Source organism: Passer montanus, unplaced genomic scaffold, assembly GCF_014805655.1.
Source record: "Passer montanus isolate IOZ18808 unplaced genomic scaffold, ASM1480565v1 scaffold62, whole genome shotgun sequence".
NCBI lineage: Eukaryota > Metazoa > Chordata > Aves > Passeriformes > Passeridae > Passer > Passer montanus.
The window spans coordinates 2,508,149-2,533,583 of NW_024371260.1; the positions used below are offsets into that span (position 1 = coordinate 2,508,149).

General features: G+C 43.5%; 1 protein-coding gene across 1 annotated transcript in view; it reads left to right on the top strand.

Annotated features, from left to right (window-relative positions):
* The window catches only part of PLCH2 (phospholipase C eta 2), a 75,508-nt gene that overhangs the window by 31,378 nt on the left and 18,695 nt on the right, over positions 1 to 25,435 (top strand). The window contains exons 3-11 of the mRNA XM_039727785.1: positions 12,931 to 13,077; positions 13,892 to 14,135; positions 14,645 to 14,774; positions 15,782 to 15,952; positions 17,750 to 17,843; positions 21,152 to 21,355; positions 22,413 to 22,533; positions 23,761 to 23,932; positions 24,773 to 24,880. Of these exons, the coding sequence (XP_039583719.1) occupies positions 12,931 to 13,077; positions 13,892 to 14,135; positions 14,645 to 14,774; positions 15,782 to 15,952; positions 17,750 to 17,843; positions 21,152 to 21,355; positions 22,413 to 22,533; positions 23,761 to 23,932; positions 24,773 to 24,880 (1,391 nt within the window). The remainder of the gene's footprint in view (positions 1 to 12,930; positions 13,078 to 13,891; positions 14,136 to 14,644; positions 14,775 to 15,781; positions 15,953 to 17,749; positions 17,844 to 21,151; positions 21,356 to 22,412; positions 22,534 to 23,760; positions 23,933 to 24,772; positions 24,881 to 25,435) is intronic.

Sequence of the window (25,435 nt, forward strand, 5' to 3'; positions counted from 1 at the left end):
ATTTGTGCTTTAAACAGACAAAGTCCTCAGGGAAGGTGTGATGGAGCAGGAATTGTGTCACCCAAAGTCCTTTTGGCTTCTTCTTACTGGGCTCAGCTTCCAACTTGTGAAAGCAGGAATGAGAGAGAGGGGCTCTCACCTGAGGATCTCCCTGGAGATCATCCAGGCTGCAGTTACTCAGGTTGATTCCTTGCTTGCAGGGGACACTGCTGAGGCTGAGATTGAATCTGTGTTTGTGATTAAACCAGCTCAGTGTTTCTGCCAGATGGTGTCCTTCTAAGCCAGGCAGCGAAAACACCTGGAAAACAAATGGGCTAACTGAAAAGAGCAGAGCTTCATGGGCAGGGGGTTGCATGAAGGGTCTTGTAAGGGTTCCACTTCTTGCTGTCATCTGTAGCATTAAAAGGAAATGGAATTCTCCTCCCACTTAGATATAAAACCAGTCATGATGCAACTGAAGCCAGAAATTCCCAGTGTATGGAAGCCTCCAGAAGCCTTCATGTGATGGTCTGTTCAAACATTCATAGTGAGAGGCACCAACATCCTCAAGGCTTTGGTGTTTCATTGACTTGCCACTCCTTTTTTTAAGGGGTTCTGTCTGACTAGGGGCTGAGGAGTCATTGCTGATGATCCAAAATATTCCTTGTTCCAAGTAATTCTGAAATGTTCAGCTATCAGTAAAGAAACAGCTGATACTGCCAGTGCTATTGGGAGGAGAATGGGGCATGTCCTGAGGGAAGCCTCTTGTCTGGGAAAGTCCTTCAAGAACGTGGCAGCTGGCAAACACCTTCCAGTGGAACAGCTCATGAGATGTGGCTGCAGAATTTCAGCCTCCAAACTGCTACAGACTCCCAGGAGCAGCATTTGCACAATGTCTCTCACTGGGGGAGGTCAATACTGAGGTGTTCTCTGGTTCTCCAGCACCACTGCTCCTGATTTTGCCTTTTACTGAAGATGTTTCTGCTGGTCTAACCCTCAAGTAGAGATGGTTTCCAGATGCCTCATCTTCAACTTGATAAAAAAAAAAAAAAAAGGAAACAGTGCAAAGAAAATGTCACATTAATGCTAAGTGCACAACTTCAAATTAACTGGTACCATACGTGCAGATTGCTGATTCACATCCCTTCTGTCCCTGACAATCATTTGTGGGGGGAATGTGAATTGAGTCCAGCTAAATGGGAAAGCTTTTCTCCTTCAGGGAATTACAGAGGGATAATCAATATTGGCCTCTGCAGGATAATCAATATTGGCCTGTACAGGTCTAAAGACATTATGTGGCAGAGAGCAACTAAATTTTCTGTCATGATGTGATCTGCCATGGAGTGAATGTGGACCTGCCAGCACTGAACAAAGTCCAGAACCACTGTTAAATGTGGCTCTCTGTAAAATATTTTCCTACAAGCCCATTTTTCCAGTTCAGCCAGCGAGCTGACACTTGCATCAGCCTTCAAATGCCTGCTTATCTTCTGGCTCTAAGCCCTGGGGAGAAATGAATCTGTCAGGATGCTTTGTTTCGAGCTGAGGTGGATATTGGAGGCCATAGCAAAAGATAGAAACAGATTTCCTGTAAGAGCCCAGGAGCAATTACTTTACTTCCTGTACATTTACCTGAGCCCTAGTGAATCCAGGACCAAATGAAATTGGGCAGTCAGCTGTGAAAATTCAGCCCCTGAGCTTGCTGTGGGTTCCACTCAGCACCCTGCACTCTGTGTTGTTTTCTGCCGGCAATCTTCTCCTCTGGGATTGCAGCAGGTGGTTCCTGCTCAAAGGAAACCACAATCATGGTCATCTTCCAAGCTTCCAGAAGGACCTGCCATTGGTTTCTGAGGTTTACAGATGCTGGGTTCTGTTGAGTGATAAGTTTTTGAGAAGTTAAGGAAAATTTAAAGAACAGCCTCATGAGGCTGTCTCTCAGATGTCGCAGAAGCTGAGAAAAGCACTGAATGAAGACAGAGACTGAGTTATTCCTAGAGCCATTGCAGCTCCTCTTTTCCCCATCTTTCATGAAACTGGTCTATATTTGAAGAAATAGGGAGTCTGTCACATATTTCAAAATGTACATGGCACAAAAGGAAGGTCTGGAACAGTTCTCAGCTTATACAGATAGAATACATTAAAATTCAACCCAAATACAGAAGTAAAATTTGTGAGTTAAAATCACTTTTTTCTGAATGTCTTTCAACCTGTCTTGCATTCCTGTGCCCATTTTACCTTGGATTCTTGAGTTCTTAGAGGGGTTTTCCTAGAAGGAGTAATCATATTGATGGATTGCTTTTGTCCCAACCTGCTTTAATCTCGCTCTGTGTGTTTATGCCCCATGGCCCTGAACAGATGGTCAAGCACTGAAAGACCTTTAAATGTAAAGGGTTTATGATCTTACTTCAATTAAGTGTGTAGGGACATTTTCTTACACGAGTTGGTGGTTGGAGACAAGGTGACCTTAGAGCACCATTTATAGTCTTAAAATCTTCATTTTATGCTGACATTTTTCTACAACTGACAAAATTTGTTTGTCACAGCTTTGCAAGGAAAAGATTTCAGCAGCTCAAATCACAAAGCCTGTTCTCACTTAATTAAAATAATTGCATCATTTTTTTCCAGATGAGCCCAAGAGAACTAAACATCATGGCAGGAGGCAGAGTAATTGTCATTAAATTAGTGCTGTTGTTGCTAATGGGTCCCCGTTCCACAAACACTCCTCCAAGCGAACGAAGTAATTTAAGGGATTTCACAACTGGTGCATTTTAATAATGGGACTTTCCAAACAGTTTTGGGGAGCCCTGGGAACGTTCCTGGTTGCCTAAAGGAGCTGTCCCAAGGTTGGCCCACTGTGAATTCCAGCATGGGAAGGAGCACCAGGAAAATGTGATGTTACAGCCTCTCCCAGTGGAATCAGTGCCTTGCCAGTGGATGGATGCTGAGGACAGGTGGATTTCAGACAAGCTAAATAACATGCTGAATATGCTCTGAGCCAGTGCACAAACGTTTCGCTTGGAGGCCTGGTGGGCGAGGCACAGGGGCCATGGAATAACCTGAATTCCACTTGATCTGGGCAAGATGGGCAGTGTTAATCTCGGGGGGGATTACTGTGCTTAGAGGTGCAGTCCAGATGGTCGGGCAGGCTCTGCCCGTGCCCATGGCAGAGGATGGAGCTGGGCTAGAATTAGGGAAAAGGCAGCTTATGCACAGTTGGGATAAGGTTGTGGCCCCAGAGCAGGTGCTCTGGTCTTTCTGAGCCAAAACCATCTGAAAATGATTGATTTAGTCAATTCTTGATAGAACGAATGCACAGGTTTTTGGTTGAAAGACAAAAATAGAAAATGTAACCGTGAATGTCTTTTTTTCTACCAGCATCTGCTCCCCAAATCCCTCTTCTTGGGGAAACCCCACTTTAAAAACAGTGGGCAGCTGTTGCATGCAGACACAGCTGTGAAAAAGCAGAATGCATTGGAAACACAAAGGCAAAGGACTCCAGCAGAGAGAAGAGAAACTGCAGCTGAGCTGGCTGGTCTGGCTGCCCAGTTCATGCTGCTTTAGCCCTTTTGGGAGCAGCATTTCTGGGGGGAAAGGAAGAAACATAAATCACATGTTTAGAAGTATTGAATGAGCATCATTCACCTTTGGTTCATGAAGTCCAGTCATCTCCTGCTGCTTGAGTTTGTGCCCATGCAGGTGGGGTTTTGAACCTTTACCATGACTGAGAGTATTCCTGACTTGCATTTAGTGATGTGCACTTCTGGGAGATGTTTTTGCTTTTGGTATTTCAGAAACATCCTTGCATTTAGTGCTTCAGAAGCTGGTAATAGGCTGGCTAACTCCTGTGAAAATCTTGGGCTGGGGTAGCTAAGATGTAAATGGAGTTTCTGCAGTTTTTACAGGTCTTTTGACTGGGGTTTAGAGCTGAAAGTGCAACAGGGAGGGTAAAAATAAGTGAGAGAGAGATGTGCCAGAAGGCACTGATATCTTCTGTTTCCCCCTTGTATTTTATGATTGTGTTGTTGGTTGGAAATAATTTTCTTGTCATTCTACAGCCATTAGAAGTAAGATTTCCCTGGGTGGGAAGTGGAAAATGGGAATACTTGTATCAAAGTTCTTCTGTGTATCACTCATAGCTGCCCGTGAGCAGCTCAGTGTTTCAGAATCAGCCTCTTGTGACGAGGTCAGTTTGTTAATCTGCTAAACTGGGTCTGTAGTGTGTCTGTGGAAAGGTACAGGGAGTGCATGGCTGGGAAGTCACAGGTCTAATCCTGGTGGATTTTCAGGTCAAAAACATTGCCAGCTCTGTAACATTTATGTCTTTGGCAGTCAGGATATTGAAATTTCTAGTTTTGCTTTTTCTACTTTGAGGTCTGCAGCTGTTTCCCTGTGTATTACATAACTGTTCACACTTTTCCCACCCCTCAGCAGGCAAGTGAATCCCTCCATCCTGAAGGATTGCATTCATGATAATCCCATTTGTCTCAGGAGGATCTCCATCCTGTTCCCTTTTCTCCATCTTCCAAGCCATATGTGTGTTGTGCTCCTGTGTCTTCCTCAAGATGTTCTTTCTGTGGGATGGAGTCTGGCTCCTCTGGCACTTTCCTCCTTTCTTCTTCTGCAAGACTTTGACATTCTAGCATTGTTCAAGTGTTCTGAGTTCCATTTTTAGCTAAGCCACAGGCCGGCCTGGAGACTCAGACAATGTTGGTTTTAAAATCTATTTCGTGGCATGAAAAGCCTTTGTTACACTCAGATGAGAATAAGTTCCTTCAGTGCTGTGGAAAGAAGTCTTTAATCTCCGAGTTGGGTCAGGTGAGCAAGATTGCTCTGGGGATGTTAAGAGAGGCAAGAATAGAAACCCATTTCAGTAGGCTTAGATCCTAAGTCCTCAGCTCAGTGTGCTTAAGAGTTGGGAGAGGGATTGTGTCCAATTTAACTCTTTGTTATTCCCAGTTGCTTTTCCACACTGTTATCCAGTATCCAGCATAATAAATGGAGGAGCCTTCTGAAAGATTTTATTTTTCTCTGTTTCCATGAGGATTTTCTTAAGAGGCCTGAAGGGGTGTGTGGATAGTCAACTGAAATAATTTAAATTAACTTTCTCTGTGTGCTCTTAGGATTAAAAATCTAACTTTAACTTGAATATTGTAATAGTTCTTTTCCAGTGCTATAAATCATTGGCATTTCTCTCTACTCAAATAAAATCAAATCCATATTTGAAGCCCTGCATTTGCAGAATTCTAATTATGAACCATGAAACCAATATCTTGAGCAGTGCTGCAATGGGAGTTACATTTCCCTCTTCTCCTCCCTTCCCCTTGTCCCCAGGTTGATAACATATAAATGGTGAATGCAGACTCTAGGATGTGCTGGCAGAACTGATATTTGAATTTTGAACGGAGTACCTTTAGCATTCTGTGCCAGCTACTGATTTTGTTGCATGCACGGCCTGGAAAACTGCAAGGAAACCTGATTAGTACTGGGGAAAAAAGGAGCTAAACAGCTGCAATACTTTTGGTTTCTGCAGAAGTTTGCCTTAACTCTGTCTCCTTGTAATTGAGAGCCTCGAAGTTCTCTCTCCTTCCCTGTGAGTACAGCAGTGACATTCTCACCATTTAAGGTGTATATCTAAAGACATTACACAAAGATGTTAATGGGTTTATTTCAGGAATTCAGAGAAGCAGGTGATAGAGAAGGCAATGAAACTCACAGGTCCCAGCTCTCATCCTGGCCCAGGCTTCACGTGAAGAAAGGATTAGGATCTTTAGAATAAAGTTTCCCTTGTTCTTCCCTTAGGGCAGAGTTTTCTGTGGGATGCATATATCCTTCTGAGCATTTTACAGGAGAAGTTGCTCTTTCCCTGATGACAGTTTGCAGTCATCTCACTAAATTGCTCTTGAAAGATGCCTTAGGAGGGTGGAAGGTTGTGGTTGAAATGTTTGAATAAATAGTGGCAAGAGTGTACACAGCATCACTGCCTCCCGTGGTGCAGACCCAGTTTGGTTCTAGTTTGGAATTAATCTGTGGTTAAACTCTGAGTCAAGCCCAGTATAAGAACTCTGGGCATCGGTGGTGAAATAAACAACTTGTAATTGAGAGTGAATCATCTCCAGAATTAACTACTCCAAAGCTTTTTTCAAACTGTGAAAGGAAGAGTAGGAAGCACTTAATGAATGTGTTTTTAAATGGGCAATTTGTGTTTAGCTCATCAGGGTAGAAGCATATGAGGCTCCTTGTACAGATCACAGATGGCAAGAGAGATTTTCTATTGTACTTAAAACTTAATGTAGCTTAAGTGGTTGTGATAACCTACATGACAGATTTCTGTATTTGGAGTTCAATGGGTACATTTCAAATGGAACGAGGTAGTGACTTAGTGCTTTTTAAAAATTCATCCTCACCTGCTTTTATCTGTCAGTCCTGGAGCCCCCTCAGTGCTCCTGGTTCTGTTACAGCAGCCCTGGGCACAGGAGCTGCCTGGCTGTGCCCTAAGCAAGATCTTCTGTGGCTGTGTCAGCCTGCAGAGACATCCCCAAACAGAGTGTGAGATGGAAGGTGCTGGGGAAGAAGGAGAAGAAGGAAGAGGAGGAGAAGAAGATGAAGAGGAGAAGCAGAAGAAGACTGCACTTATTTGAAACCTCTTTTATTTTCTCAGCTGTAACGTGTCACCTAAATCCCTTGACTGGATAGGGCAGGAGCACAGCTTTAGGATTAGTGCCTATGATGGATTTAGGATTTGAAGCAAACATGTGTTGCTGTGTTTCCATCGTATCTAGTTTTTGCTGCCCAGAGAGAAATGTTCTTTCTTTTATCAGAAATGCCCATTAAAATAGTGAGGAGAACCTTCAGAGAAGAGAAGAAGACTGGCACAATGATATTTTGAGGAGCTGTATGAGAAGAAAATGTGATTATTCTTTTTTTTCCAGCCCTGGAAAGAGACTGAAGAGCTTATGCACCTGGGCAGATCCACAGTGAAAGGCAAGGGTGGCTCAGGAGGGCAGAGAGGGGAATGGATTGTGCTGTTAACTGTGCATTATTTACTGCAGGGAAGGTTGTTGGTTGGTTTTGAAGAGCAGGTAGAGCCCCTGAAAGAGTGGGAGCTGCAAATCTGTTTGTAACCAAAGAAAGGAAAGGGTTTTCTCCTTGTGGGAATCGCCATCAGGAGGAGGAAGTGGTGGAGGAGCCAACAACTATAAATTGCTGTAATGTCTTGATGATGCCAAGCAGTTGGGAAAGTACCAAAGGAAAAAGAAAATCAGCGGGAGGAAAAGAATATCATCAGGAGGCCTTGCTGTCCAGAAATGGTTTCATCTACCTGCCAAATTGCCTCATGCTCCATCATGTGTCTTCTTTAAAATCTTGAACTGAAGCCCACCCAATTCTCCGAAGTAGTCACAGGTACATCACAATAAAAAGGATTTTATTGGGATTTTAATGCTCTAAATCTGGATTGTGAAAGAGGCTTAATTTAGCTAAGAAACTTTTCTGAAACAACCCGAAAACTACCACTGGATTTTGGAAATCAATGGCTATTTTCTATTTTTCTGATAATATTTCTATTCTGCTACATGGAGAACGTGCACTACAGAATTTTGATACCTCCTAAGGCCATCAGTGCTTGCTTCCAGTCCCGCTCAGACATGGATATCTCAAAATCTCCCTTGCTCCAGAACAAGTTCTCAGTGGCCCGTCTGGCTGAAGACTTTTTCTGGGTTGGTGGCAGCATCGTCGCCTCTCCGAGATGGAAAATCGGCCACTTTGGTAAGATGCTGATCCCCTGAATTCAGTGAAATGGTGACACCTTTAAATCTTTCATGTTGAGAGCTTAGTTAGTGGCACCTTTGTGTGGCAGCAGCGTGGGGAGCAGAAGAGAAGGAAGGAGGAGGCAGCCCTGGGCTGATGTTATGTTGCTTGGTTGGTAGTGCAGTTCTTTTTCTCTTCAGCAAGCCCCCACTTATCATTTCATGATTGATTTGTGTTCTTCAGGACAAGCTAGAGCAAAGTTGTACATTTTGACACTTGCTGACCTTTTAAAATATTCTGTTGCATAGACTCTGTGTCCTTCTCCTCACCCACAGCACGACAGTTTTGCTATCTGCCAGTACTGTACACCTCTTAACTCTTTAATTTTATTTGTAGTTTAGCGTTTTTAAAATGAGCATCTGGAAGTATGTCTGCTGTCTTGATCCACACCAGGTCACTGGACTGTTTAGAGGCTGTTTTCTCAATACAGACACACAAAACTCTCAAGCTTCACTGGCTCTGTGAGAAGGATCCCCTTTGGGTGCTCACAGCAGCCTTTCCTTTAAATAGCTAATAAACCCAGCAAACCTAATTAGAGACAGCCAGAGAAAACAGATGTTCTAGTAAAAACACTTTAATAACAATCTTCTTGGGCCACTTCTGCATGGCCAGTGAGGAAATCTGCAGCCTGACCAGAACCACCTGTTCCTTGGAGCACATTTTTGTCCTATTTGTCTGTCAGCTTCATCGATCAAAGATGTTTTTTTAGCAAGAAAGTTGGACACACAGATAGCTTAGCAAGTACTGGGAATTTTTCAGAGGAGAAACACCATCCTACTCTGCCTCTGCATTTTCCTGAATGCAGGTGGCTGATGGAGGGATGGAGAGCTGGCAGCCTGACCTCAAATCAAGCCCCTAATTTCCACAGGATTAAGAACATCTCCCATTAACACCTCATTTATTAGGAGTGGTGTGCTTCAAGGATGGGTTCAATCTTCCATCATCTCTTGTGCACACTAAACACTGTCCCAACCATTGCTGGCAGGATTATAGAGAAATGTGGTTTTCCAAAGACACTTTCAGATTTTTTTGGCCAATATGAGCAGAACAGTAGAAGTCCTGGACTTCAGTGAAGCTTGAGCCACTAAGAGCCAACAAGGGGAACAAAACTGTGTTGGGAATAAGATGGTTGGTTTAAAAGGTGAGAGGGACCTGTTCATTAGGCTGGAGGGATGCAAAACGAAACAAATGAAGATTAATGAGTTTGGATGTGGTCTGGTTTTTAACTGGATCCAGTGTAGTGATGTGAGTGAGCCTGGTGTACCTGGGCCAGGAACACCACAGCCAGTTCTTAGGCAGGACTGGCAAAATGTCTTCTGGACAGAATTCCCAACACACTCTGCTGATATATTATGAATTTGGATATATTACATATTTTATATCATTGTATTGATATATTGATTTTTAAAAAGATTTTATGCCTCCTGTCTAGACAGAAAGTGATATTCCTGGCAGGAATAGTTGGAGCCAGTCAGCTCTTTGGTTTATGTATTGATGAGCCACTTATAGCTGTGAAACCATTTCCAGTGAGACTTTAAAGAAATGGGGCAGTCGCTGTGTATTGAATGGATTGGCAGTGCTGAATGTGTGACAAGTGTGGGAGTCCTCTGCTGGTGCGTGGGAAAGCTGTTTTGGTTTGGTGATATTTTAAGGGGATATTTTCTTGCCCTTCTGGTGCACGTGTACTGGGGGGGTTTCTCTGGGCTCACAAACATCTTCTGGAGAGAAACAAGCTGCTGGAATCTGTTCTCCTCTCCTGATGTTGTTCAGGAGGGTGGTTGGTGTGAGGCACACAGTTGGGATTCATCCCTCCAGGATCTGTTCTTGGGGCAGAACTCAGCAGAGTTTGATGCTCCCTGCTCGCTGCCCCTGGGGCAAAGGTGTGTGACACAACCTGGGGCTGCCTGGAGCCCAGGGATGGGAATCTTTTGACAAAGCTGGTCCATGTACAAAAATACTCAATGACTCAATCTCCTGACTTCTTTTCATCCCCACATGCTAAATTACTCCCACTCCTTCACATATTTATATCAATCTCAGAGACTCCTAAAAGACAATAATGTTACTGAACCATAAATAATTAATTTGCAGACACTAGAACATCTTTCTAACAATAGGAATTATATTAGTCTCCTTTTTCCCCTTGTTTCAGGACAAATTGTAGGGTTTATGGTTTGTTTAGTTTTGCTATTTATTGTTACTTTAACACTTTGTGTAGTAAATATAAATGTTATTAAGAAGCATGACAAATCACTGTGAGTCTTTTTGCTGCATCAGTCAGGTGTGGAACTGGGTGTTCCATGTTTCTATTCCCTGCTCTGCTCTGACAGTGCTCTGTGCTGCAGTATACAGAGATCCATCTTCTCTCCACAATTTTTTTTGTTCAGATGCAAATTGAGGCAACTCATTAGATCAGAAGAGAGCTGAACATAAGCTGAATTCTGAAAAAAACAGGAACTAATGAAGTGAAAAACAGAAAAGCTGTAATTCAGCCTTAATTGAAGATAGTTAAGAGCCATTTCTTCAAAAACCTGATTCATTGCAAGACTGGGGGAATTTTATCTGAAGTATAGGAATGAATCCTTAAAGAAGGAATGTGAACAATGGCAAGGAGAAGCAGTTCTACTTCTCAGCAGTGTGCCCTTTTCACTTGCATGCTGTGAAAGACTTCAGAAAGAAACCATATCATTTTCTGTTTGATATAAGTACCGCTAGGATTTCTTTTTTCTTTTCTTTTTTCTTTTTTTTTTTTCTCTCTTCCAGTCTCTGTAGTGCTCTAAACTTTCAGTCCCACGAGGGAGGGTGTGAATGCCACACACAGGGACAGGTGTGGAGGTGCCCCTGCTCCATGTCCTGGTGCCCCCAGCAAACACCTCTGCATTCCCTTTGGAATTTTCCTTCCCACTGCATTGCCAGGATCCACAAAAGCTGCTGCTCTCACACAGGAAAGGAGGGATTTCTTGTGCCCTCCTTTCCCTGTGTCACCATCCCCAAAAGATGGCAACACTGAAATATTGGGGCTGTCATGGGTCACCCAAGCTCAGTCCATGAGCTGGAGGTGCAGCAGGAGCTGAGGGGCTCAGGGTGGCTTTGGGGGAGAAATCCTGCAACAAAATAAACAGCAGCACTGGAAAAGCAATCCAAGGATGCTTATTAAAATTTTAACAGCAGGGAACGTGTTCCTACTTCATGCAAAAGCAAAGTAAATGTGTGCTGAAGAAAGTGTGGTTTTATTTTGGTACTTCTTCATTATGTTCTGCTTTGTAACAGGTGTGATCTTTGATACTTTTCCCATTTCAACTCTTCTGATTTCTTCCAATAAGATTATTTACTGCTATAATTCCCAAAGAGGAAGTTGGAAATTTAATGTGATTTGAAGTGTGTGTGATTAGTGTTCAGAAAAATCATTTTATTAGCTATTTTGACCGATTTTTTTTTTCAAAAACCCTACCCTATGAACCTTGTGAAATGAAAATAAGTTCAAGCTTCCCATAATTATTATTTCAGTAAATCTGAGAAATATTTATCTTCTTCTGAATCAGAATGAAAGCAGATATTGAAAAGATTGAGTGTCTGGGAGAGGGTTGGGCTGAGTTTGGCTCTGATGTTGCCGTGGATGTTTCTGGCACAGCTCTTGCCTTTATGGTGATACCTGCTGAATATTGATTTTCTCTAAAGGCATCTGTGACTAAGGACAAGGGTCCAGCTTTAAGAAGTAAAATGTTACACAAGGGATTATCTTGCTCTCAATTCCACACTTTCTCTCCATGAATATTTTATTAACATGGACAATGAACTCCACAGAATTGTGCCTTCAAATTAAAATTTTCTTGTACCATAGAGGTCTGCTTTCAAATGAATCTATTTTGCTGAACCTTTTCCAGAGTGAATTAATTGACTTTATCTGAACATGAGCTGTAAAGCACAGGGACATCAAAGCTTTTTCCCCATTTCTTTTTACTTACCTTTGCCTGAGAGGTGGACTCGAATCATCCCAAAGAGTTGTGGTGGTGTTGATGCATTTTGGAACACACAGAATCAGTGTTTTCATTTAGACACTCCTTCATCTTTAATCTTGATAGCAGAAGACTGATAAAAGAAAGCTGACCTCAGAATCTCCTTGCATTTATTTCTGAATTAGAATGTGTATTGCATGAATTAATTTTCATTCCTCAATCCAGAATCTCAGTAGCAATTTTCACTTCTCATCTCTAGGGCTGAAAAAAAAAAAGAATGTTGAACACAGTAATAGTTTTAATTTTACTTAAACAGATCAGGCAGAAAGTCAGAGGAAAATCAGGTCACAGGCTCTGCTCTGTCATCAGGGGAAATAAATGGGAGACTTGGCAGAAAATGTGAGTCTGCATTTATTCCTGGGACAGAGCCAGCCAGTCACACAGTTGGATTGAAGTTGTTGAGTCCTTGCAGCAGCTGGATTTCAGAGAGCCCCAGCCTGGCTCCCAGGGGCTTCCAGTGCCAGAGCCCTGGTTTGGCAGCAGCTCCCCAGGAAAGAGCAGGATCCCTGCAGAGGCACAGCAGAGCCTTGGGGGGAGCTTCTCCCAACACTCGTGGCTTTTAAGGCTGCACTGTGTGGGATTCTGCCAAACCCACAGGAATGGAACAGGTCCTGAGGCCCAGAAGCAAAGTACAACACAGGTGAGAGGCTTCCTGCTAGGAAAAGGTGGGTTTGGGGATTTGGGAGATGAAAAGTTTGTGAGGTTCTTGCTAAGCAAATCTATAGGATCAGTGACTTAATCCATAGAAGCAGTGGGACCTTGCTGGCCAAGGATTCCCATTTCCAGGTGAGATTTCACCCTGTGTCCAGCACAATGTTTACATATTGTAGGAGCTCAGATTTGAGATGGTCTTGAGAAAGGCACATACCTTGTGCTGGTTCCAACATATGATCACTTCTCATAAATTGATATGGGAATGAAAACATTCACATTTACAAGTTAAGTCTACAGTCACCAAGAATCTTTCTGACTTTTTGATCTTAACACCTGACATCCTATACAGGCACTACAGGAACCCTTGTCCTTTGACTTGCGCAGTTCATTTGGCAGCTTGATGTGTTTTCATCCTGAAAAGTCAACTCCAAAGCGAGCAAGCTCTGGCTCACTGCTCTCTCTTCCTTCCTCTCCTCAGTGGAAAGATGTATGAGCTCCATGCAGGCGGGCACCCAGATGATCAAGCTCCGAGGAGGCTCCAAGGGGCTGGTCCGCTTCTACTACTTGGATGACCACAGGTCCTGCATTCGCTGGAGACCGTCTCGGAAGAATGAGAAAGCCAAAAGTGAGTGTCAGCCACAGGACCTCCCCCCTGACCCCTCCCGGGGCCTTGTCCTCTTGTAAACAAAGGAGAATGAAGGGCCTGGCTCCATGAGAGGTGTTGTGTAGCAGCGTGGGGTTTAGACAGTGGATGGTGTTATCTATTTCCCAATGAGCATCTCCAGTGGAAAAGCTGCTTGGGTAAGCATTCAGGGAAAGCACTCATGTCCACACACACCACAGCTAGCTCAGCCAAGAGAGGCAGAAGGGCCTAGTGTGTGATAAATTCCAGCAAAGGTTTACTCCAGCACGCTGAAGGGAAATCAGGGACAAAACACATGAGCATTTGCTGTGCACAGACTTGAGTATGGGGTCAGTGACCAATGACCTGAGGGTACAGGGGGTGCAAAGGGCAGCAACCTCCAGAGGCAATGAGGGATGAACAATTGGGGTGGGCAGGGTCAACTGGCCAATGGGGGAAGCAATCTACATTAGCTTGGCAATAGTGCTGCAGAGCACCATGGGGAAGTCCTCCCTTTCAGCCTAGGTGGGGAAACTCTACCTTCTTCCAAGGCAAGGCCCTGGGGATCTGCCTGAAGGGTTCAAAGGGTTCCACAGTACTTGACTTTAAAGGGCAGTAAATGATTTTATGATGGGTTGTTTATGAAGCTGAAGTTGCTGCAGTTGACCATGCAGGTTGTAGGGTGTAGGATGCTGTAAATGAGTTGGAGGAAACCCTGTGTGAACTGGGGCCTGCAGTGTGAGGTCTGGGCTCTGCCTCTCTGGGATTTCCAGCCCAGGGCATGCTCACAGCCGTTACTGCACCCGTGTCCCTGCAGTTTCCATCGACTCCATCCAGGAGGTGTGTGAGGGGAAGCAGTCGGAGATCTTCCAGCGCTATGCCGACGGCAGCTTCGACCCCAACTGCTGCTTCAGCATCTACTACGGGGACCACATGGAGTCCCTGGACCTGGTGTCCTCCAGTGCCGAGGAAGCACGGACCTGGATCACGGGGCTGAAGTACCTGATGGCAGGCATCAGTGACGAGGACAGCCTCTCCAAACGCCAAAGGACCAGGGACCAATATCCTTCCTGTGCTGCCTGGGAGCTTTCCCAGCAGTGAGAGCTGTGGAGAAGCTCAGGATTCCTTACAGTATTTGTTTTGCTACAAGTGAGCACTAGGCTCAGAGCTTCAGAGCAGTTCCCATTGTATTCCCTGTTTCCAAACACAGAGTTCCTGAAGAGGATTGTTCTGGAGATGGAGATGAGTGACTGCAGTGGACTGAAAAACACACAGGTACATTCCTCATTCTCACTGCCATCCATTTAATTTGGTGATGTAACACTGAGATTCACTCAGAAAGTGCCCTTTTTTCTTCTGTGTTGTCAAATAGGCACAGAGCACATGTGGCATGTTGAGCACAGCAAGCCTAGAAGCTGTTACTGAACTAACATGAGGAGAGTTAGATATTAGCTTGACCTTTCATTCTCAGTCTCATTTGCAGTGTTTCCTAATGTGAGAAGAATAATATATCCATGATGTTCAGTAAGATCTTTCAATAATCCGTGCTGTTCCTTAACTCCTGTTCAATGTGGTTGAAGCAGACATTTGATGAGGCAGATAAAAATGGGGATGGCAGTCTGAGTATTAGTGAAGTGCTCCAGCTCATGCACAAACTGAATGTGAACCTACCCCGACAGAAAGTCAAGCAAATGTTTAAGGTAAGATTTTATTTTTCCCTGAAAGAGCAAGGATTTAACACGAAATCCAGTAGAAGAGATTTCAAATACTTCAGCAGCTGGTTTGTTTCCACTCTACTGAGAGATACTACACAGTCCATTTGGTAAATTGGAAAGAGCTCCAGAAACACATCACAGATAAATTGTTATGCACAGAAAAAGACAACACACCAGGTACTTTCTGGTGTTACATAACATGAAAGCACACAGTTCCAAGATTGCTCTTTTGCTACACCTTTTTGATCCCAAACCCACTCATGTTTCCTCCCCCAGTTATGTTCTCTCTAACAAATATTATCAAATAAAGTATCCAATATCCTCTGATAGCGGGTACTAATAAAATACCCAGCATGCAAACTTCTGTATCTGTCAGATTTTTGCAGTGCTGAGAGCTGTTTGTTTGACATTGGCTTCTGCTGACCTTGGCCCAATTCAGTGAGCAACAATAGAGATGTGTAGCTTTTGTTATCACAAAGTCCCTGCAGGGACCAGCAAGCCTCTATGTGAAATCCCTGATGATTTTTTCTTTACTTGCAAAATTAGTATTCTTCCAGATCTTATTGGTTTATTGCCATGGATTTAACAGATATCCTCTCAAATCCTGGATATAAAATTAATTTCAAGATGACTTGGGCTCCAATGATCTTCTGAAGATGTGAGTGGGTAATTCTGCCAGACACACGTATATTGTTGGAGGGGAACTTGCCTTCACTTGCTTGCCACAGACAGAAGAAATCCTTCAGCAGGGTTCCCTGTGGAACAATTAAAACCTTCAAAGTTGTTTTTGGCATGGATGTGTCCATGGGAGAGGTTCAGAGCTGTGCAGAGGATTCCTGTGACAAGGCTGACAGATCAGTCAGTTCTAGCAGCCGCATCACGCAGCTTCAACCTGCATTTGATTCCAGTGCTTCACTCTCATGCAGGGCTTTGTTTATTTAAAATTGGTGCAGGCAGTTGGGTTGTGACTGTCTGGCTGTTGTGTGCTGCAGGAGGCTGACACAGATGACAACCAGGGCACGCTGGACTTTGAGGAGTTCTGTGCCTTCTACAAGATGATGTCGACGCGGCGCGATCTGTACCTGCTGATGCTCACCTACAGCAACCACAAGGACTACCTGGACACAGATGACCTGAAACGCTTCTTGGAGACTGAACAGAAGGTAGGCCCAAGCCAGGAGCAGAATTCCAGCTGCATGCCTCTCTGCTTGCCAAGGGAATGAATTCCCTTTTGAAAGGAGTGGGGACTTTGATGGTGTGCATGTGAAAAAGAGACAGATGTCTCTTGCTTTTCATCTAGGACTATTTCTTGAATCTTCTTGCTCTCACTACCATTTTTTTTTCTTATAGACTCTTCTAGTGTGCCTCTAAATATGATCTCTAGAATTGCTTTCTTTTTTCATGTGTTCCCCTTGAACAATCCCATCAGCATCTGTCTGTTCCCAGCATTCAGCACCTTGGAGCAGAGCTGGTGTTCCTGGCTCTGCCTGTGACCTAGTGCACAGCCCATGATGAAACTCTGAATTACTTTGTCACACTATCTCAGTGTGTAAACTGGAAGATTATCTTTCAAAGAGCAGTTGAGAGGATGATTAATGTATAGGAGAGTTTGGGAAACACATTGTAGTACCTAAGGAATTTTCTCTGAGTGATTTAAGTCCAGTGCTGCAGGAACAACTCCTTTGACTTATCTTTGCCCTTTTCCCCTCATGGTCTCCTCTGACGCTTCATGCCTGTAAGTCATAAATGCCCATGATTTTCAGTCATTGTCCATGAAAGGAATGAATAAAAAATCCACCTCTCTGGCAGTTATCTCTTAGATAAGTGGGGTGTGTTTCCATTTCATTGGTCAATTGATCCTCCAGATGCTGAGGGAAAAATGAACACTCACCACAGGACAGAAATCAACTCAGCTAATTACAGGGCCAAATCCTGCCTGGGGGTCTTCTCTCCCTTGCCACCCTTTCTCATACAACACGGACAGGGAAAACACCTTTACTCCATTCCAGGAAAACCTGGTGTTCCAGAGCTTTTGAACACAGTATCATCAGTGCTCAAATCCGGAGTTAGAGGTTTTGGTCTTCTGCTTTTACTTTTATTTATTATGTTTTAAATTACTCCCAGAAAAGGCATTGATCTTGTAGCAGATGTGCTGGTGGTTTCATTTTCCCCCAGGCAAAGATTTTGTGTTGCCAAATTGATGGTCACTTTATTGCACTCTGATGACAAGGGCTGTGTTTTCATGTACAGCATCTAATAGCAAGGATTTGCTGGACCACTCAGGAATGTTAAATAATATCAGGACAATAGAGAATACATCAACAGTTATTAGCAGGAGTATTAATTGTGATAAAATTAAGTTATTAAAACACTGCATTATGTAAAAAAAGTTACAGATCAACATTAATATCCCTGGTTTCATAAATGACAACATTTACAGACATACATTTCCCTTTGTATTCTTTTCTTTTCAGTTGAGAATGCAGAGCAACCTTGAAGTTAGCAGATTTCCTGAGAACATTATGTCCCGTTTCTCTGTTTCCCTGCTACTAACAGATTTTTCTGTCTGCTGCATAAAGATGAGCCATTTTCTTATTTTATTTCAAAATAAAAAAACCCTTTGATAATGCAAGCTAATCCTCTAATCCTACAAGAGAAGAAATCCCATTGGTTTGTGGCAAAGCTCGTTCTGTTTGGACGCTCTGTGGTGCCTAACAACAGATCTGACCTACAAAGCAGAACTCTGTCATCAGGCAGCTGCCAATGGCACAGAAACTTTTCACAGAGAGCTCCCCTTCTGATCTGCCCTGACACTGATTGACAGGAGTGAGAATCCCTCTGGGGAGCTGGAAATCCTGAGTCCCACTGTGGATAATCTGCCCAGTTGTTGGACTGGAGGTGGAGAGAGCTCAGAGGAGCTGTGATTAATAGTTAACACTGCCCTTCTGCTGCTTTTACAGATGACAAATGTGACTAAAGAACATTGCCTGGAAATCATCAGCAAGTTTGAGCCATGCCCAGAGAACAAGAAGGAGGGAGCCCTGGGAATTGATGGTAAGCTGGCTGGTGCAGCTTTCGTGGGGAAAAGGGAACAGGCTCAATGCTCAGGAGAATATTGCTGCTGCTTGCAGAATATATAGATGTAGGATTTTGTCATGTTGTATAGAGGATGTTTCCAGTCTTTTTGCTTATTTTTAAAAATATCTACCATTTACTGAGGAACCTAAAAAAATCAGATCTCTTTGGAGGAGTTTTGAAAGGTACATATCAGGATGAAGCAGCAGTCATTGAAAGTCAGCTGGAACTGGAGGTGTCTCTATTTGTGCTTTTGGAAAATACAGCTGAATTTAGTTGCATCATTCCTGCAGGTATTTTTGGAAATCATTTAAGTCTTAATATAAGAGGAGTGATGTGATCCAGAGTAAATGTCTGAGTGGGATGATAGATGAAATTGGTCCTGCCTTCCTGACCTTTGCTGCTGAAGCCTTCTCTCTAAATATATTAATGCTGTACCACCAGGCTGGTAGCTGTTATTTTGGGGGCTGACTGTAAGTCCTTTCCCCTAAATAGTAAATCTTCAGCCAGATCTTATTGACCCCAAGAAGGGAGTACATGCCTGAGGAATTAGGTTCTGTGCAAAAGTTCTTGGACGTTTAGAGAATCAGTCTTGTCCATTTCTGTGGGTGTGTTGTCATCCTGAAAAGTGACAGAACAGAAGTTGTTTGGTTTCCTGCAGGAAGAAGTGGGTAGTTTCTGGTACACTGTGTAAGGTGGTTGCTTAGGATGGGTCAAGGTCTGTTCTACTTCCAGACTAAATTTTCAATTTATTTTAATGCTTATGCTAATGGCAGTGAGGGAGCAGATGACATTCTTTTCATTTTCTGGTCTTTACAGACAGTTGCAGTCACATAAATAATGAATAAGCAAGTTCATTATCTTGCCTTCCTCATACCTAAAAAAGTAAAGAGTAGGCTTTTCAAACTACTGTAAGTTTCCATAGAGAAAAACAACAACAACAACAACAACAACATATACAATTGCTTTGCCTCAGAATGGATGATAAAACATCAGAGAATTTATGGGTTGGGATAAGAAAGAGTCCAGCATGGTGACATTCTGCTGGTGTCTGCTCCTGATCAGGGGGAAGGAGAAGGTGAGGTCATTTGGAGACAACTGGAAAAAGCTTTGTGACCTTAACCCCTCCAGTAACTTGCTGCAAGTGCTGCAGAACAGCACATACCTAATCTAGAGCTTAATTAATGCAGGACATTTCTGGTAACATCCAAACAGAGGTGACTGAGGAGCTGACAGGGGCACACTGCTGGGCCGGTGCTGACAAAGGAGGAAGAGCTGCTAAAAAATCCTAAATCTATATCTGCCTGTGCCTCATGCATGAACATGTGTGTGCACACACACAGAGGAGTTATTCCTCTCTTGTCTGTGTGGAGTTGAGACTTTAGATGTCTCCTGCCTCCCAGAAAACAAGCCCAGTGCTGCCCTGGGGACTGAAACGCAGCAGCCATGGGAGCTGGAGCTGCCTGATTATTCCTCAGACTGGCACAGCCCAGACAGGAGCATCCTGCCCACACCTGGCTGCACCTCAGTAGCAGTGAGATAACACTACAGTGATCTTTGTCCTTTCCTGTTGATTCACGTGCCTGTCCTCAGCTGTGCTGGCTTTTGTCATGGAGCACCTTGGGCTGGCCTGTGACAATGGGCTCAGTCACAGTCTCTGAAGAAGCTCTTTACCTCTGTCTGATTATCAAAGTGACACTGTGCCAGTGTGACCTGCACTCCTGTGGGTCTCACTGCTGACAGCACCTTCCCCCATTCCTGTTTCTTCTTGTAGGACTGATAAATCCAGTTAGTGTGAACTCACTACAGCCACCATGCCATCGTATTTTAACCAGAGCTTAAAGCAAACAATGGTGTTGCTGCAGCAGCTGCAGTGCTGGGTGGAATTAATCTTGCAGCAGCTGATTGGTTTGCAGGAAGAACTGATTGCCTGCCACAGTGGCTGGCTGTGTGTTTGCTGACACACTCTGTGCTCTGTCCATTTGCCACAGTGGCTGCTCTGCCTTGGTTCATCTTTTGTTTTCACCCTGCCTCTGTCACTGATGTGCTCATTGATCATGGTGTGTGCTCCAAGAGACTCCAATATTCAGCTGGGCTGAGTTGAATTCCCTGGCACTGTGTCCCAGTGTGTTGTTCAAAATATTTTGGCTGCTATTTGTGTTTATCAGCTCTTTTCCTTTAACAAAACTTTCATCAACACCAAATGTGTAGCCTAGAAGGACCATCATAAAGGTGACATTTTCTCTTGTCACAGTAACACTTAACAAAGTGTGTTAAGACCTTTGGAAGTCTGGCAGGATTTTTACAGGGGCACTGATTCATTTATGGAATGAGTGAAATGTCAGGAGCATTAGAAGTCTTGAAGCAGAAACTTACTGACCAAAGGCATCATCACTGTCAGGGAAGGGTGTGAATGGGAGTCTGAGTCTTTCCTTGATGGTGAAAGAAAAACCTTTGGGGGAGATTTGAAGTGGAAGTTACGGTGTTTTGTGTCAGTCTGAATTGTGAAAGTGGCCGTGATATGTGCACAAATGTTTGCTGGAGGTATGAGAGAGCAATTTCACACAAAGATGAAATCATAATTTGTTAAAACTTTGTTTCTGAACAAGAGTAGTGATTGGAATACACAGAGGGCCCAGGTGATGATGTCTGCAGGATTTACAAGCATTCCACTGCTCTGGAAAAGAAATTATTCTGGTAGCATCACTGAAAGCCCCACAGATAATTGATATTTCAGTGTCGATTCTGGAGTGAACTTTAGTCTCTGAAGTACTGCAGAGCTCCCCATTCCACAGGAAGGTTTGTGGTGTCATGTCCAAATTAGAGAGTGTAGCTTGTACAAGCCAACATGTACTGTCATTATTTTGGTATTTTTTTGAAAAATACTGCAAGAGGAGAGGAGAGTATCTCCTGTTGGGCCATCAAAAACTGTGTTTATGCAGCCCAGTACTGTAGATCTTACAAGATTTCATTGAGGAGCAACTCCAGGATACAACTGCAGATCTCTGGAGCCTTTTATATGGCATATGACCCAATGTCCTAGCAGAATCTTTTGACACAAGTTATAAGGTTTGGATTAAATAGACACATTTTTCTCAGGAAAGGCAGAGCAGGAAAACACAAAGTAATAATTGCACTTGGTCATGGTGACAGTTTGGGTGTCGTGGTGCTATTTCTTTATCTTCAATGTGCTGGTGAATACAGGGATGCATTTTAGGCTGGTTTTAGGGAGGTTACAGCAACAAAAAGGATGAAACTGTGTTATTTACAGTGTTGTTTTTTGGCAGGCTTCACCAATTACATGCGGAGTCCATCGGGGGACATCTTCAACCCAGAACATTACCAAGTGAACCAGGACATGAGCTACCCCCTGAGTCACTATTTCATTACCTCTTCACACAACACCTACCTCATGGGAGATCAGCTGATGTCCCAGTCCAGGGTGGACATGTATGCCTGGGTGCTACAGTCTGGCTGTCGCTGTGTGGAAGGTAAAGAGCAAAAAGGAGCTGCCAGTGGGCTCTGTAGGCTTGTTCCTCCTCTCTGAAAAAAAGATTTGTGACTTCTGCAGAAGGCATGGTAGCTGGGGAGAGGAAAAATCCTGGGAAGGTATTTTCCTTTCATAAAGAGCAACAAAATAATGCTGTGATAGAATGGGCAAATTTTCTTGAGCGTGGAAATAAGACAGACATTTGAGGATGGTGTTGGTAGTGAGGAAAAAAGCTGTAAAATTCCTGTTGTAGAGATGATTCTGATGTTGGGCAGAGTGCACTGGTGCTTCTTTTGCCTAGCCAAGTGTGTGACAATCAGACTGGCAAATATGGCAGAGTTCCTGCCACACTTGAGAGGAAAGTGGATATTTCTGCTCAGGGAAGTATTCTGTGAAATGATGACAGTCTCTGCAGTGACCAAGAGACCTTTTTGTGCAATTCCTTCTTGTGCTGCCTTTCTGAGACATTGCCTCTTTCATAATCATCTCTAATGTTCTGACCATCAACGTGTTTGCACAGCTTTTCAGAAGGAAAATATGGTTTGTTTTAGCTTGGATGTTGGATTGTGCCATTGGGTGCTTCAGAGGAGTAAAACATTCCATAGAAATACGATAATAGACAAGTATTATAGACAAAGTCAGGCAAAATCCAGGGATGAGCAGATCTTGCCTTGGCCTGTGGTGTGAGCAGCTTGGCTGAGTCTCTGCTTTCCTTTTCAGGTTCAGCAGGAGCACAATGAAAGCAATGCTCTGCTCTGTCACCTCTCTCCCTGCCATAAACTCCTCAGTACTTTTTAAAAGAGTTTCTTTCCTTGGGGCTCTCTCAGGCAGTGGGAACAGTCACCTGGTCCCAGCACGAGGCCAAGTTCAGGGAGTTCCTTCCCAGGAAGGATGCCCAGCACAGAGAGGAGGGAGATGCAGGCTGGGAATGAACCCGTGCCCTGCTTTGGGGACATGGCTGGCTGGGCTGCTGAAGGGAATTTCAGGGTTTTATTGTCCCCCACAGAGGGTGGCCCAGGTGTTCCTGCTCTGATGGTGTCACTGCTTCTGTCCTACAGTTGACTGCTGGGATGGGCCGGACGGGGAACCAATTGTCCACCATGGATACACCTTGACTTCCAAAATCCTCTTCAAAGATGTGATTGAAACTATCAACAAATATGCCTTTATCAAGAATGAGTATGTATCAGCCTGCCAGCCTTTGAGTCTCAGGGCTATGAATGGGAGTGTTCCCTGGCATCCTTGTACATCCCTGACCTGTTCCAGAATTCCAGACAGGATCTGGAGTTGTTTTCTGGGGGAAATCCTTCAGATCCTTCAGAAAGAAACACCAAGGGAAAGCTGAGTAGGGACGTTCTGCACAGAGGTGTGGAGCTGACTTTCTTGAGCTTGTACAGCACCTGAGGAACAACAGGATTTGCCAGTGAATGTTTTTAGTGAAGGGCTGGCAGTTAAACCTCTTTGTCTCTCTGGATGTGCACTCTGGTGCTGCCAAGGTTACACCTGGGATAGGAAACAAGTCAGGGAATAAAGAAACCAAAGAGAGAGTGTCCTGATTGTGGACAAAGCAGAGTGTTCATCAGAAAGAAGTTATTTTCCCTACAGGTACATTGCTCAGAAAATCAGTATTATTCATGGGATATTTCATATACCTTGGCAGTTACTGTTCTCCTCCTCCACACAGTCAAAATGTGTGTGTCAACCTTTGGGTTGTTTTTTTTTTAAATTTAAATTACTTTATTGCTGTAAAAATTTTCCAGTAGCTTCCCCAAAGCAGCCCATCTGCCTTTACAAATAGAGTTAACTTGCACTAAATTTTCAGGCCAGGTAAACTTCTTGTGAGCCTGATACTTTTTGCAGTTTGCCTGAAGTCATGCTAAACAAATCAAAGGCAGTGCTTCTGAAATTGTTCAGGTTTTTTAACCTTTGCAAAAAGGGTAACTGGGACCACATCATCAACTGGGAAAGTTTGGTCCTGGTGGGGCTCAAATCATTATTTTTCCTGATGAGGGGCTAATGAAGGCCAGATGTCAGGATAGAAATAATTTATTTTTAATGAATGAATCACTAATAGATTGATCCTGCAAAACTTCTTTATAAAAGGCTGTTGTGCTGATCTTAAAAAGCATCACCTCTAAAGAGAAATCCATCTTCAGTGTGGTTTTACTGGCACTGATAGAGTAGATGTTCCACAGATCTTATCTTCAACCAAGCTTTGTTGCTCCTTGACCTGGACAACCAACAATAAATGAGAGCAGTAAAACTAAAACTAGAAACTGCACTTGCTGTCTTTGTGGAAGAGGCTTTGTCTGCAGGTTTATCTGTATGACACTGCTCTGCTGTTAGTGGGAAAAGCCTTCATGCTGTCAAAGCCAAATTTGCAGCTGAGCTTTCTGGTCTCTGCAGGTACCCTGTGATCCTGTCCATTGAGAACCACTGCAGCATCGTGCAGCAGAAGAAGATGGCTCAGTATCTCACAGAAATCCTGGGAGACAAACTGGATCTGTCCTCTGTGCACAACGATGACTCCACAAAGCTCCCTTCACCAGCAAGTCTTAAAGGGAAGATCCTGGTTAAGGTAAACTCCTGCTTCATGTGTGCTTTCCCTCCTCTTGTTTGTGATGGTGATTTCTGCCTGGTTATCACTGTACCCTAACTTAAATCACTTCACAAAAAACAAACCTTAGGAAACTGCTACTTAAGGTTCAGAAAAAAGTATCTTCTCAGTCAATAAGAACCTGGAAAGAACATGTTTTGAATAATTTTGGGGTTTTTTTAGGATATGTCATAGCAAGAGCTGCACGATCCCCTGCCTCTGTAATAAATTTGTCTTCTAGGGCAAGAAACTTCCAGCCTGAAACACTTGCTGTCTTTGTGGAAGAGGCTTTGTCTGCAGGTTTATCTGTATGACACTGCTCTGCTGTTAGTGGGAAAAGCCTTCATGCTGTCAAAGCCAAATTTGCAGCTGAGCTTTCTGGTCTCTGCAGGTACCCTGTGATCCTGTCCATTGAGAACCACTGCAGCATCGTGCAGCAGAAGAAGATGGCTCAGTATCTCACAGAAATCCTGGGAGACAAACTGGATCTGTCCTCTGTGCACAACGATGACTCCACAAAGCTCCCTTCACCAGCAAGTCTTAAAGGGAAGATCCTGGTTAAGGTAAACTCCTGCTTCATGTGTGCTTTCCCTCCTCTTGTTTGTGATGGTGATTTCTGCCTGGTTATCACTGTACCCTAACTTAAATCACTTCACAAAAAACAAACCTTAGGAAACTGCTACTTAAGGTTCAGAAAAAAGTATCTTCTCAGTCAATAAGAACCTGGAAAGAACATGTTTTGAATAATTTTGGGGTTTTTTTAGGATATGTCATAGCAAGAGCTGCACGATCCCCTGCCTCTGTAATAAATTTGTCTTCTAGGGCAAGAAACTTCCAGCCAACATCAGTGATGATGCAGAGGAAGGAGAAGTTTCTGATGAGGACAGTGCTGATGAGATTGATGATGACTGTAAACTAATGAATGGAGATGTAAGTGAAGTGAATGCAAATGTCTGTCAAGGCTTCCCATGTCAGAGGAAACCTTGTAGGAGCTCTCTGGATTTGGGGTGGGGTCTGATCTTTGGGATTCATCACAAGTGGTTCAGGTTCTAAACCTTCATGGGGGCAGATTGACAAAAGTGCACAGGAAGCAGCACCTGCTGTAGGGGTTATGTTTCAAGTTTAGAATATTAAAGGGTAATATCTCATGACTCTTCAGTGCATCATAGTGTCCTTCCCCTAAAATGCAAAAAAAAAAAAAGAAAATAAAATATTCTATTTACATCAAATAGTGGTCATTTTTACAGAGCATCCCTTTGCTTTGCTGAATGCTGGGCTTGATTGATTGTTACTGTAAGAAAAATCTCTGCTGGCTTCAACCTGCAAATCCCTTATTTCTTCATCCTTTTTTAAAAGTTCTATTTTTTGTCACTTTAATCTTTCGGCAAATTCCACTGCACCTTGCAGAAACAATACAAAACACAGCAAAACCATTTAATGACATGAACCAGATTGCCTTGGAGAGAGTTTGCATTCTCAGTCCTC